This window comes from Adelges cooleyi, unplaced genomic scaffold, assembly GCF_023614345.1.
Source record: "Adelges cooleyi isolate 19-005CV unplaced genomic scaffold, UGA_ACOO_1.1 ACOO_flye_CR_arks_rails_tigmint_CR_PRNA_23, whole genome shotgun sequence".
In the NCBI taxonomy this organism is placed as follows: domain Eukaryota; kingdom Metazoa; phylum Arthropoda; class Insecta; order Hemiptera; family Adelgidae; genus Adelges; species Adelges cooleyi.
The window spans coordinates 5,580,536-5,593,796 of NW_026095893.1; the positions used below are offsets into that span (position 1 = coordinate 5,580,536).

Below are 13,261 nucleotides of genomic sequence, written 5' to 3' on the forward strand. Positions count from 1 at the left end.
TATTTGATTTTTCATAGCACATCAATCACCATAGATTGACTGAACAACCGCTGCTTTGCAGGTTTAAGATTTGAATTTGTTACTTCTAAAATCTAATGCGATACAATAAAAGTAAATTAATTTAAAAATTTGTCTGCTACATCATAACGTCAACAGTTAAAATGTTATAAACGAACTTCAATTTACACATGAACATAATTTAAAGGAAACTAGGTTTAAAAAATATATAATGTATATGACATGCAAATCGAAAAATCAATACATTTTAAACCACACAGAAAATAGTTTAAAAATTGACGTAAGTATCCATAATATTACAAAATTAGAACATAGACCTGATAATGATTTAAATATAAAAATATTTGAGAGATGGTGTGGTCGCTGGGATAAGATGGCATAGTAGTGGTAGTATAATGCATGGTCAACGATTCTACTTTTGGTCCGTAGGGTCCCAAACTTGTTTAGTCAGCGTTGGGTTGGCAACCAGCTATAATCCCAATCCGCTACACCAAACTCGGTTCGAGCCAGCCAGGTAGAAAACTACTGAAGTTGGATGCAAGAAAAATCAAAAAAGAAAAGATTAAAAATAGTGCTATTAGTTATTACATACATGTTTTATCACTTAAAGAGATATTTTTTTTAAAACATTTAAAAAAACGTACTATAATACATTATTATTTCAATAACCACCATTCGGAACAATATTTCCAAGTATGACATTTCCAAAAACACATGCGTAACTATTTGTGAAATATGTATGTTTATGATTTTGAATGCGATGAATTCAAAAACTTTTCAACCGTCTGAATTTATCTACTTTGACAAATTTACATCAGCGACTTTCTACGACGGGCAAGGGCGTTATTCATCCCCAACATCTATAATATAAACAAATTTATGTGTACTTATAGAATACGACTAAACATAGGTTATTGTTCTTTAGTTTTCTTTTCATAATTTCCCTTTTATTCCGGAGTAAGTCGAGTTCATACAGATAGTGCACGTGTGTGATGGTCGACGGATGTATGTCATGAAGTCCGGAAATGAATGTTTGTATAATATTCTCCGAGATTAGTTTTACTTACTACGATAATAGGTTACTTACTGTAGGTATTATGAAATGCAAAGGAAAAGTAAAGACATTATTTGGACATGTTCCGTTCAATTTCTTGACATAAACTATAATATTGTATTAAATAAATGCAATTATTAATTTATAGAAATAAGGAAGGTGTTTTGAAGTCTAAGCAACCACTTTTTTTTTTGTAGTTTTTTAAAAGTTAAATTCGGACTGTCTGACACAAAAAATTATTGTTTTTTTTTTGGTTCAGTAAAATATAGCGTGTCAGTATTGGTATAGATACTATTTAGGATATCGATTTATTTATATCGACTCAGAATAGTTAAATGTGTTCATTACTTTTATTTAGTTGCGTGGTAGGTATTATACTTTTATCAATGTATGCAATCAATTAATACATTGGTTTCAAAACAGTTGGAAGTGGTTTCACTTGGCTAAAAGTATTTTAATATATTAATAAAAACTTAAAATATTATGATTTTATTTAAAAATAAAATAGTATTATATACTGTACAATATACAATATTCACCTTCCTTTGTTTCTAACATCTTGTACAGTTCATAACTCTAACTTTATCTCTTTGGCATAACTCCCGAATAATTCCTTGTATAAGTCCTAAGTCCTAACTAAGTATATTATTTTAGAACCCTTTCGTTTCACATTTGCTTTTAACCTTGTACTTAGTTTCCCGAAGATAACACATATTAACTTTCCTCCTCTTTCATAGGTACTTCGTTTTCTTCTTTTTTCATATCATTTCCTATCATTTGTTATCCCCGCGCACATTCGCGATGGGACAATCGCCTAAGTTTTGTCTAGGACTCCTCATACTTTTTGACGAAATTTTATACCAGCTGTCGACCTGACGCAACCTCATTTTGTTATTTGTACAAATTATGAAAATTCTGTATTGATATAACACAAATATGTATTTTATGCACCTATTGATAATTTTAATAACAATACTACAAATTTAATGTAATTACTCAATATTATTGACATAAACAATTTAAAAAAGGTTCGCTTTTATGTTCAAGCGCCAATAATAAACTAAATATTATATAATATAATATATGTCCATATTATAACTCATGTATAAATAAACCAATTAAGTATGTCAACAGTCTTAAGATAAAAAATATCGAACAGGTAAGTTTTATTTTTTAGTTGACTCTAAAAGATAACATTTTACCCATCAAAAATCAATATTATAGTAGTAATATTAATAATAAATACAAAAACCCCAACATTTAAACACCTTGTTTAATACGTAATATATTAATAATATAATTTATATAATACATATATATAATACTACTAATATATACGTTGTGCGTTACATCTGGAGTTTGATTGAATAGTTTGCCGCCCAACGGGTTAAGTTCATTGGTACGAAATGCTCGGTCTGGTTTATCTAATCAATCTCGTTAATGTGCCGGTCACAAGCCCACCCTGTTCGTTCATTTTAACGTTATGCTGTATGGCAATAGTGTTCATTATCAATGCTAAACAACAGATACATACACACACACACTTATATATATATATATATATATATAAATTAATTACCATACCAGTGATTACTAAAATATGTTTTCCGTAATTTATGGCCATCAATCGTTCATAGTACTAACGTAATTTCACCTTTTAATCATTAAAAAAATAGGCATTTGAAATAAAGCATTAAATAAAAAAACAGCATTTCACAATACTTACTGCATATATCGCCATCAACCAATATAAATAATGTTACAAAAACGTGTTTAACTCTATGGTATACTAAATAATATAAAAATTTGGTATATTATATTTAAGTTAAAAACGTTTTTGTATCATAATTTATATTGGTGGGTGGCAATCGATCGCAGTAGTTGTGAAATGCTTGTATATATATAATTACTTCGTTTGTAGCGATAAAAATCACTGCATGATTAGCGGTTCAAAAAGTATTGACAATTGGAGTTAGTATTTAATAACAATAATTATATTAGGCAGGTATAGTATTTAATAAAAATAAAAAGTTCCTATACTCCTACAGTAGTAGAATAATGATAGGTTGTATGAATATGTGATTTTTTATTTATTCGTTATTACTATTGTATATATTCGAACGTTTTTTATGAGACAACTTTATATTATTATCGTGTTAACCCTAACTCGTGTCATAATTCTTTTGATAATTCGGGTTTAAATTTCAGCGGCTTTTAACAATTTTTTTATGTAAATGAAGCAATATTGACTTATTATAATAAGTATAACTTATTAGTGTTTGTATCTTAATTTATTAATATTTTACATAATAACTAAAAAACTTAATTTAATTGTTATAAGTATAATAAATAATAACTTATTGAAGAGCCTATTAGGGAAACATGGTTTTAAACCACGATGTCTACAATAAATATTTTTTTATTTATTGCGTTTATCTTTCAATTTAGAAAAACGATTTACTATATTAGTTGACTACATTTAACTGCAACTAAAAATTCGAAGTACCCATAAATAATAATGAGATATCGACCGCATACAACGTTTTGATGTCCAATGGTTGAATATTTTTCTTTTGTACATTAAAATATATGAAAAATTTACAGATTGATGAGATTATAAAGATAAACTCTAAAATAGAAAACTCCAGTGTTATTATTAGCGAAAAAATACTGATGAAAATTTCAATGCAAAAACCACTGTTCTTTATTATTAATTGATATCCTTAATATATAATCCCCGCACTAACGTTTTGCGCTCTTGCTCAATACTAATCATCAAATCTTTTTTTATCTAAACGTCTGTAACGAGACAACCAGTCTGCGCGTAGCCGTGATCCATCGTAGATCACTTAGATCGGAAGGGACGGGATTCTCGTGTTACTTCAAAGCATTTGGTACAATAAGCCGACCGATTTATATTGTTTAAACTATAAACGCAATGGTGTCATGTGGAATTTCGCCACTTATACTAATGCTGTGCTTTTGCAGTTTAATTGTCATCTTTGTTTATCCGGTATTGGCGGATTCGTCAAATGGTAAGTTTTTTTTACATCATCTTAACATTTTAATTAAAATATCAAACATTTCACGTATCCATTAAAAAATGTATTGAACTAAATCAATAAAAAAAAATTAGTTTCACAGTTATCTTGGAATAATTAAAGAAAACAGCATATACTGAGTTATATAATGCATAACATTACTTTGTACAGGTTTTAATTAAAAAGTTAGTTTCGAGACTTGTCGCCAATATTTCGTTTTTAAATTTCATGTAGTTTTATTTTAAGGTGAACTGAAATCTAGTATTACATTTAGTATAAGTTTTTTATAATGACATTATTAATAAGTATGCAGTGCAATTTAGCGTTATGGAATTTATGATCCTTTTAGCTTCGATGCGGAGGAGCTTATGCGTGAGCTTCAACAATAATGCGTTTTTGTTTATTTGTTTTTTGTGTCTGGACTCATGGTATTTTCTAAACGACTAACCCGAATTTTCATGTAGCAACTCAATAGATGATAAATCGCACCTGTACGGTATTTTATGGGGCAAACAATTTAAAAAGCCCCCTCTTCCTTTTAAAAAACGATAAAAACACTAAAAAATGTACATATTTTTCATCTTACAATTACGGCGCTCTATAGCTTTTTAAAAAACGGTCGAATTATTTCCCAATTTTTATGAAATATTTTTTAGACATAGTACCTACCACCGATAAACATTGACAAACCAAACAAATATTATAAACCTATTCTTAGTAAATGAGTGGATACTTATTCTTAATTTCACTTTTTCCTGTAAACTTTTAGGACTTAAGATGAGAAAATTAAAGAGAAGATAAATCTAGTGTAGGGTCGTAACATATTATTCAATTTTTACGACAATCTATAACTTTGTTTTATTAAAGAAAACCCACCCAAAAATGGGGAAAATTACACTTTGACCGTACTCAATTTCTAATGTCTATAGGCAATATGTAGTGTTTAAATTAAACAAAAAATCAATAGAATTTAAAATGAATTTTTCAGTTCTATTAGTGTTAGAGAGCAATACTGGTATTAGTGATAGAACTATTGTTTTATCCAGGCATAATTGTACAAAAAAATTTATCAAAAATACAATAATATATATAATGTAAAAAAATAAAAATGTCTATGAGCAACAATAAATAAAATACAAAACTAAAAATTAAACAATGTACTTTAACAAACATATGATTTTAGATTTAGATTGAAAACAATGTTTTAATAGTATAAAATAGTATTTGATTTGACAGAATCACTATTCAAAATATATATTTTAACAAATTGATTCATTTATATTAAATAAACCACTAATTTTCGATTACCGTTAAATTGGTATTGAAGTTTTGTGATAAGGTCGACTAACCTATACATATTCGTTAATTATGCATGTACAGAATTTATCGATTAAGTACCTATAATATTACAAAAGCAAAGTAAATAATAGTTACTATCGGTATTATACAATATGTTTTCACGCTATACTATATTTGTTATCAATACTTTACCCAGCCTTTACAACTGACTAACTGACTTTTAACCCGTTGTGATTCATAAACCCAATTTGTATTATAAATAAATGTTCTTAAGACACAACTCGTCGGTTGCGATTATTCTTTAAACATCTATTTGTCCAAAAAAATTCCGATATTTATAATCATAATTTATCGTTTTAAAAAATACTTTTTAGGGTATTTTTTGTGTTATTTTAATGACAGGATTTTTTCCAAACACATCATATTATCATTCTATACAAAAAAACACAATATAATCCTGTACAGTTGTGTAGGTATTGAATATCATTCATCATCTTTTTTTAAATTTGTATAACGTAGTGTATATGCAATAAATAACTTGGGGTGCTTATTTGATTGCCAAGTGTCGAGCCAAACCAAACAGTATACATGATTATGTACAATTATAATATATATAATATTATAATAATAATGAAGCGAGATCACACGTTTCCATCGCTCCGTGTAATGCCCAACGCTGCTTATGTGTGCTAAGCGTCGTTTTACCCGTCACTCAAAAATGCAACAACTTTTGCAAACGACGTTTACTGTCCATGGTACGTGCATCATTTACAAGTCGATCAATTTCGGTTACACGTCCAATAATGATCGGGTAGCCCGTCAATCATCTGAAATTTAAGACTCCGAAACCACGAAGTACAGATGACGTCTAACTTATGGATTTTAAAACTTGTGTTGTATCTTTTTTTCAAGACAATTTCCGCTATTTTATAAATGTGATTTGGCCGAGGGGGTTCACAATAACGTTTTCGGCGTTAGTTGGAATAAGAAAAAAAAAATTCAAACAGTAGTCATTTGTTTGTTGGAAAATAAGCAATAATTTATTTTTTACGGGTTACCTATTTTAATTTCAGTCCGGAAAGAACAACGAAATTTAAAAGTTAACATTTTACAAACAACGAATTAACCGTGATTGGCCACGAATTTTTGTGAATTTTAGGTTACGTGAAAGTCTAATTGTTAATTATATACACTAACTAGTTATTTGTTCCTAACTGTGATTTCATTAAAATTAATTTGTCCACGTTCTATTACATATTTTATTGAAATTTAATTTAATTTAGTATTTTTTTGTATTATAATATTTATTTAATGTATGAAAAACTATAAGAGTCCCTCGTGGAAATATTCTACAGACAAATTTGCAAAACTAGAATGACATTTAGTCATTAAAATGACTACTTAGGCTTTAACACTGTAATAGTAAGTTCTCTAAACCAGTGGGAATAGACTATAGCTTTTAGACTAATTTGTTTGATAATATCCAACATGCTTTTGTATGCAATTTAGTATTATGATTCCATTTCTGCTTAAAATATACATATAATACAAACGCCTGGGAAATATACTCGGTTCTACCGCTTAAACCGTTATATTTAAATGTAATAATATCTTAAAGTACCATTTATTATTTTAAAATTGTATAAGATAAAATAGAATAAATACATCATAAATAAGGATATGAGATCGTTTATAAAACATTTCAAATGTGTAATTTTACCTACCTACCTTTTTATTTTATTAATGCAAACTTACTTTGGAACTTTTTGTAAAATTATTATTCTTATAATAGTCTTTCACAAGCTCGAATTATATTTAAATACTTTATAATTGCAACTAATTAAATTGTTCAAAGTTAAACACAAGTTTCGTTGGTACAATTTACAAATATCCACATTAATAAGTTTTGATAACAACAACTACAATAAATGGCAGGCAATTTAGAGAAATTTAGAAAGTTATAAAAATGTTGTGTCTAATGAAAAGGTGGTACTTTTGGCTACCCAAAACATTTTTTATAATGATGACTGAAATATAATAAATAATAATTATTTGTTGATAATAATATTATATACCTAGTATTTAATTTGTATTATATATGATATACAATAAGTCACATTTGTACTTTGACAATGTTCAATTTTAATGTATTGGCTTAGTGTTAGGTACCCTTTTCCTTTTAGGCTTAATACAATAAATAGTTGATAAAACTAGTACAAATGTTGATATTCTGCTAGATCCACATAATATATATTACAGGTTTAATAATAAAAAAAGGTTTTGACATTCATAGTTATACCTACAATGTATGCAGTTGCAGTATGCTCTTTGCAGTTAAATTATTAAATGTTGCTATCCAAACCATATTATTTATTAATTATTATAAACTTATTAATTACACGACAGCTAAATGTGTTGAAAAATAGCTTATTGGATTTTACAAACATTACTTTATTAATTTTGCTACTAATAGTTGGACTATAAGTTATAACTATAAAAACTGTACAACCGTTACTCTAAAAATTGTAAGAATACAACCGTAAGTAAAATTAGTTGTTTGATTCATTAACTATCGCGATACGCTATGATTTGATTTGTGAGGTAATCATTAGTTCTGAGCTATACCATAAGGTATCAGCAATTTTAAGAGATAATAGAGCGATTCTCAAATAAAGGCACAACTAAGGAATACATATATACACCTCAGATGTTTTTATTCTTTAGGAGTAGGTCCCAATTATATGTTTCAGCGTAGGTATTACCTGTTATTAAAATAAATCATTTTATAAATTATAATGATAGGCTAGGTATAAAATCAACATTTAGTAAATCTCTTTATGTTACAGTATAGTTGTAGCTTACTAGTAGGATATAATTTATTGTTTTTTAGAAAACACTTCTTATTAAAAAAATGGACTAGGTACTTTCTTAAATGTTTTAGTTTGTGCTTACAAAAAACAGATTGTGTTAGAAAAAACTATTTTCGTGAAATTCTGTAACAGAAAATGTAAATTTTAGTCATTAGTGAAAATGGCAGAAATGGTATGCGTTACGGTCGAATATAAATGTATTAAGAGGACGTCATACAGCCAGTTTTCCAACTTTAAAACATACGGAGAATTCGTTTCACAAACTCCATGATGATTTTAGAGCAAAAATACTTGTAACTATGTTTTGATAAAAAAAATATTTAAACTCGCTAACAAAAATGCTGTAATAGACCTAAAAATAAATTAACCACCAAAAAGGGTTCTTATTACTAAACTAATAATTACACATTACAGTTTAAGCTTTAAGTTATATTTTACAAAAAATTGCCTGTACCTAGCTCCTTAATAACAGAGGGTATCATGTCCGCTTTTTTTGATTTTTCCTATGGCTTGCCCTTTCAACTAAAACTAGCCATTCATACTTTATGTATAAATCCTTAAAATTGCAGATCCCTAGATCAACTATAAATACTTCCTCGTGCATTTTAGTTTGCATTTAATTAACATGGGAAATTTAAATTTGTCATTAAAAAAATTCTAAATTGAAAACTAATCAACATTTTTTCGATTTGAAAAAAGATTCTTTAAGCTAAAATATGAAACTTTAAAATCATGAAATAACTATTTATTTCGTGATAACATTTTTTTAGCAAGTTATCAAGTTGTCAGTTTTGTCAGTTTCAATGGGCTGTAACTTGATAAAAACAATTTGTATCTTGAAGTATCAAGTGAGTGATTATTTTTAAGTGAATTTGTGAAAAATTAATTTGTCTTATGTTCGTAGTATAATTATTTAAGACATCGAAAATTCGAGTAAATACTATTCATTACTATCCAAATGTTAAATAGACTATAAAAAGGAAAGTAACTAACACGCGCTTAATGCATTGGAAAGATTGTCGATCAATGTGGAGGGTTTACACTTAAATTCATTAATTTCCATCACGAATGTTAATACCAATAAAAATGTCTTGGTCTTTATTTTTCTTAAATACAGTAATATTTTATAAACTATCACAAGTTATTAAATAAAGGAGAACTCATTTAAATTATTATTATATGACAACTATAAATGGACAATTATTAACGGTATACAAGCAGCAATCAGTCTATTATTTTTAATACATTTACTTATTGCTTTAGGTAGATTGTCATTTGATAAATGAAGAAATGAAAATTCCTTTCAAGTGTTATTAGACTTTTACAAGGATACTAGCTAATACTTATAAAATTGAATTATTTCACTTTTTTTTGCATTTTAAAAGCGTTTGTAATTTGTTTTAGTTAATCTTTTTAAGTACCTCGTGCAACTTTTTTGTTTGTTCCCGAAGTAATTGTGAAAAACTTAACAACGTGATAAATGTGTATGCTACTATTGTACTCGTTTAAAAAAAATAGGGATATATATATATTTATATATAGCATACAGTTATATATCGTCGTTTAAAGTGCAACATTGCGTATCTCAGCTTTTGAAGGTTTACAGGAGAAGCAAAAAACAAATTTTTAATCATAACATTGTTATCATTTTAATCAATAACAGTGAAACATTAATCTGACAGAAATTTTCTGTCTTACTTAAATTGTTGGCAACAGCTCAATTTAGCAATATTGGCAATATACCCATTTTTTTAAATTTTGAGATACGCACTGTTGCACTTTAAACGATAATATATAACTGTACGCTATATATATATATATATATATATCATAAATGTGTATTATTTTAATCTTACAGTGTTTTTATTGTTTTTCCTCTCGTATTATTTATTTAAAAATCGTCAATCGTCTTATTGTATATTCGATTATTTTTTTTCGGTATTATATGCATTAACAATTAAAATCCCTATACTTTAATTGTTAATGCATATGTGTGTGGTTAATAAGTGTATTATAGCTAATTGACTCCACACCAGTTTTAGTCATAGCTGCTTGAAATAATACATTAGAGTTACTCGTGTACATAATAAAAATTGATTTAAAAATATTTAATTGATTACGTTTGAAGTATACAAACTAAATTAATGTATATTGATGTCCTTTAGCCATTATGTCTAGGAATACATTATAGATATATTTGGGTTCATTCGTTTTTTAAGCAGACAACATATTCATTTATTTTAAACAAGTTTAATTTAATATTGCATTTTATACATACCTTTAGATTTGCCGATATTTCTAATGAGGTAAACGCATTAATTTTAATTAAATATTATCTATCTATATTGTATGGGAATACTGTATGTGGAATATTTTATTTTCGGTATGTAGCTACAAACCGAAAATAGACCTATTAGGACGTCATTTTATTTTATTTATATAAATACCAAAAATATAAACATCTTCATTAAAAAAAATCGTATGAATTTGGTATTTTACTTTGAGAACATCTTAACTATTATAAAATAATAATTAAAAAAGCGATTTATTTTTATCATAGGTATGCACGACTGAGCTAATGCGGCAACAAGCTTAGGCTGTGTAAGGGCCCTTTGGGCACACAGAGTTTGGGGGCTCTTTAAGAAAACAAAAAAAACGTAAAGATGTATTATTCAGGGCCCTCATCAGATCGGAGACCCTGTGCTCGTGTCCCACGTGCCCTTAGGATAAAGATGGCACATAACGTAAATTAGAGCGTTTATATTGTTAACCACTAAGTTTATTTTTACGGTCCTGCCACGGTGATCGATAACAATGAAGTACACACAATAGTTATGATCATAATTCATACTATTAACAAAATCAGAGTAAATTGCCATAAAATACTATTATTCTTTAACAAACATTATTTAAAATTACTATTACCGGACGAAGATGTTCAGTATTTGGTATCGGTAGATGCATCGTTCATAATATATTTCTCAAACTATAATAGTATGCTTGGAAAAAAGAGTCATATTTATTTTTTATTGCACTCAAGGCACAAGAGAAAGTGCGTTTATTCTGTTGCAAACAGTTTTACTGCGAAAAATATCATTGATATTAACATACCCATTTTGTCCTCAATAGACAACCCTTCAATTTGTTTTGATTTTTAAATTCGTGTGTCTAATTATTTTTTTAAAAATTTAAACTAACATATTTTCATAAAAACGATTTTATCACGTTATAAATTATCAATACCTCCAAAACTTTACTTTCTATAATAAAAGACTGAATACAAATTAAATTGATTAAAGTAAATTAATCATTAACCATATCAGATTTCAAGCACTTTAATAAACTCGACAGTTCGTTAAAATACCTTATGGATTAATCAGTGTAAGGACCCACTAAACGTTAAAGATTCATTAAAACCTAACGAACGTTCGTATTACCCGGAATTAAATTAATATAAATTGGAAAAGGGTTAATGATTGGCGAAGTTGGCAAATATTATGCTAGTGGTCGGTATAACTTACATAAATATCTTTATTAGACGTGTTAGAAAAGAATTCAATTTTTTTTTTAATTTTACATAAATGTTTTGCACTTGATGTGACTAGTTAGTTATATATAAATAACTTATGTATTGTTTTTCTACGGTTAGTGAGCTCGAATAGAATGCCTTATAGGAAAATATGTAGGTATTTAAAAATACGTTGAACCTATTACAGCGTAATATTGAATATCAAATGACTAAAAAAGTCCATTGTTATCTCTTTCGACTTCCTAAAGCAATAAAACGTGCTGATTTAAAATAAAATTAATAAACCAAAAATACGTGTATATATTTATATTTGTGTATAAGATCAATAACTAACAATTAGGTGTGTGCAGTACGTATATTCTTTCAACCTTAAAATGATAACTTGTCGACTGACCTCCGGTATCGCGTTCCGTTTATGTTGTCTTATTTAGATATATTTCGATCACCAAAAGCACAAATTCCAGCAATAACAGCTACACATAAAGCATATTGAATATAATCGGTTTGTTTTGCCATGAAGTGCATTTGACCCGGAGAGAATTATTAGTATAAAAACATTGAAATCGTTCATTGCGCAATTATCATTAATGTAACTTGTAACAATTGAATTATTTTAATACCATTTAATCGATTTTTTTTTAATTTGTTTTTTTTTAGATATAAATCTTTTGCAAGCACCGTACGTTACTGAACGTGAAGGATTTGTCATTACTGGTGGACGATGCCCCGACGACAAGGCTTATAAGTTCTACGAAAGGACAATGCTGAGTGTTCAGACTTTGCAAATTTTTCCTTTGTTCGACCAATTTCCATTGGATTTTTCCGTATCAGCTACATTAAGAATGGACCAAGGTTGAATTATAATTATTAAAAATGAGTGGAATCGACTTACGTTTCACTAGTCTTGCCTTATTCCGCTAGAAATTGTACCGACCAAGGGTCCGGATAAAATACACACTCTATTTTCTAATTACAAAAAAATTATTTTTATTTTATTTTTTAAATGGAGAATAAAATGTGAATTTTTCCCAGAACTTTGTCCGGACCCTAGGCATAGACAATGCATAGTTACAGAGATAAGAATTCTTACAAAATTCAGTTTATCTACTGCTATTACTATCGATTTCTGTTTTGCACTTCATATTCTTAATTATTGTAAAACGACACAATATAAAACACAATAAATTAACTAAAGGTTGTATCGGAATTTAATTCGGTCCCAACGATATCTAAGTGTTGTTTTATGACTCGTGTCACAATTCTATTAGCAGCCCGATAAATATTTTTTGTAACACGCGTGCGCAGTAATGGTTTGTCATTAATTTTGGGTTGCGTGACTTAACCGTAGTAAATTCTGTAACACGGACAACAGTTGAGGTAGGCAATAATTCCATCCATCGTAAATGATCTAAGATTTCAGAGAAACAACCAGACAAATTCAATTATTATT

General features: G+C 27.9%; 1 protein-coding gene across 1 annotated transcript in view; it reads left to right on the plus strand.

Annotated features, from left to right (window-relative positions):
- Positions 1 to 3,901: 3,901 nt before the first annotated feature.
- Positions 3,902 to 13,261, plus strand: part of LOC126835398 (collagen alpha-1(V) chain-like) — a 53,144-nt gene continuing 43,784 nt past the window's right edge. The window contains exons 1-2 of the mRNA XM_050567967.1: positions 3,902 to 4,107; positions 12,469 to 12,663. Coding sequence (XP_050423924.1) covers positions 4,011 to 4,107; positions 12,469 to 12,663 — 292 coding nt within the window. The 5' untranslated portion in view covers positions 3,902 to 4,010. The remainder of the gene's footprint in view (positions 4,108 to 12,468; positions 12,664 to 13,261) is intronic.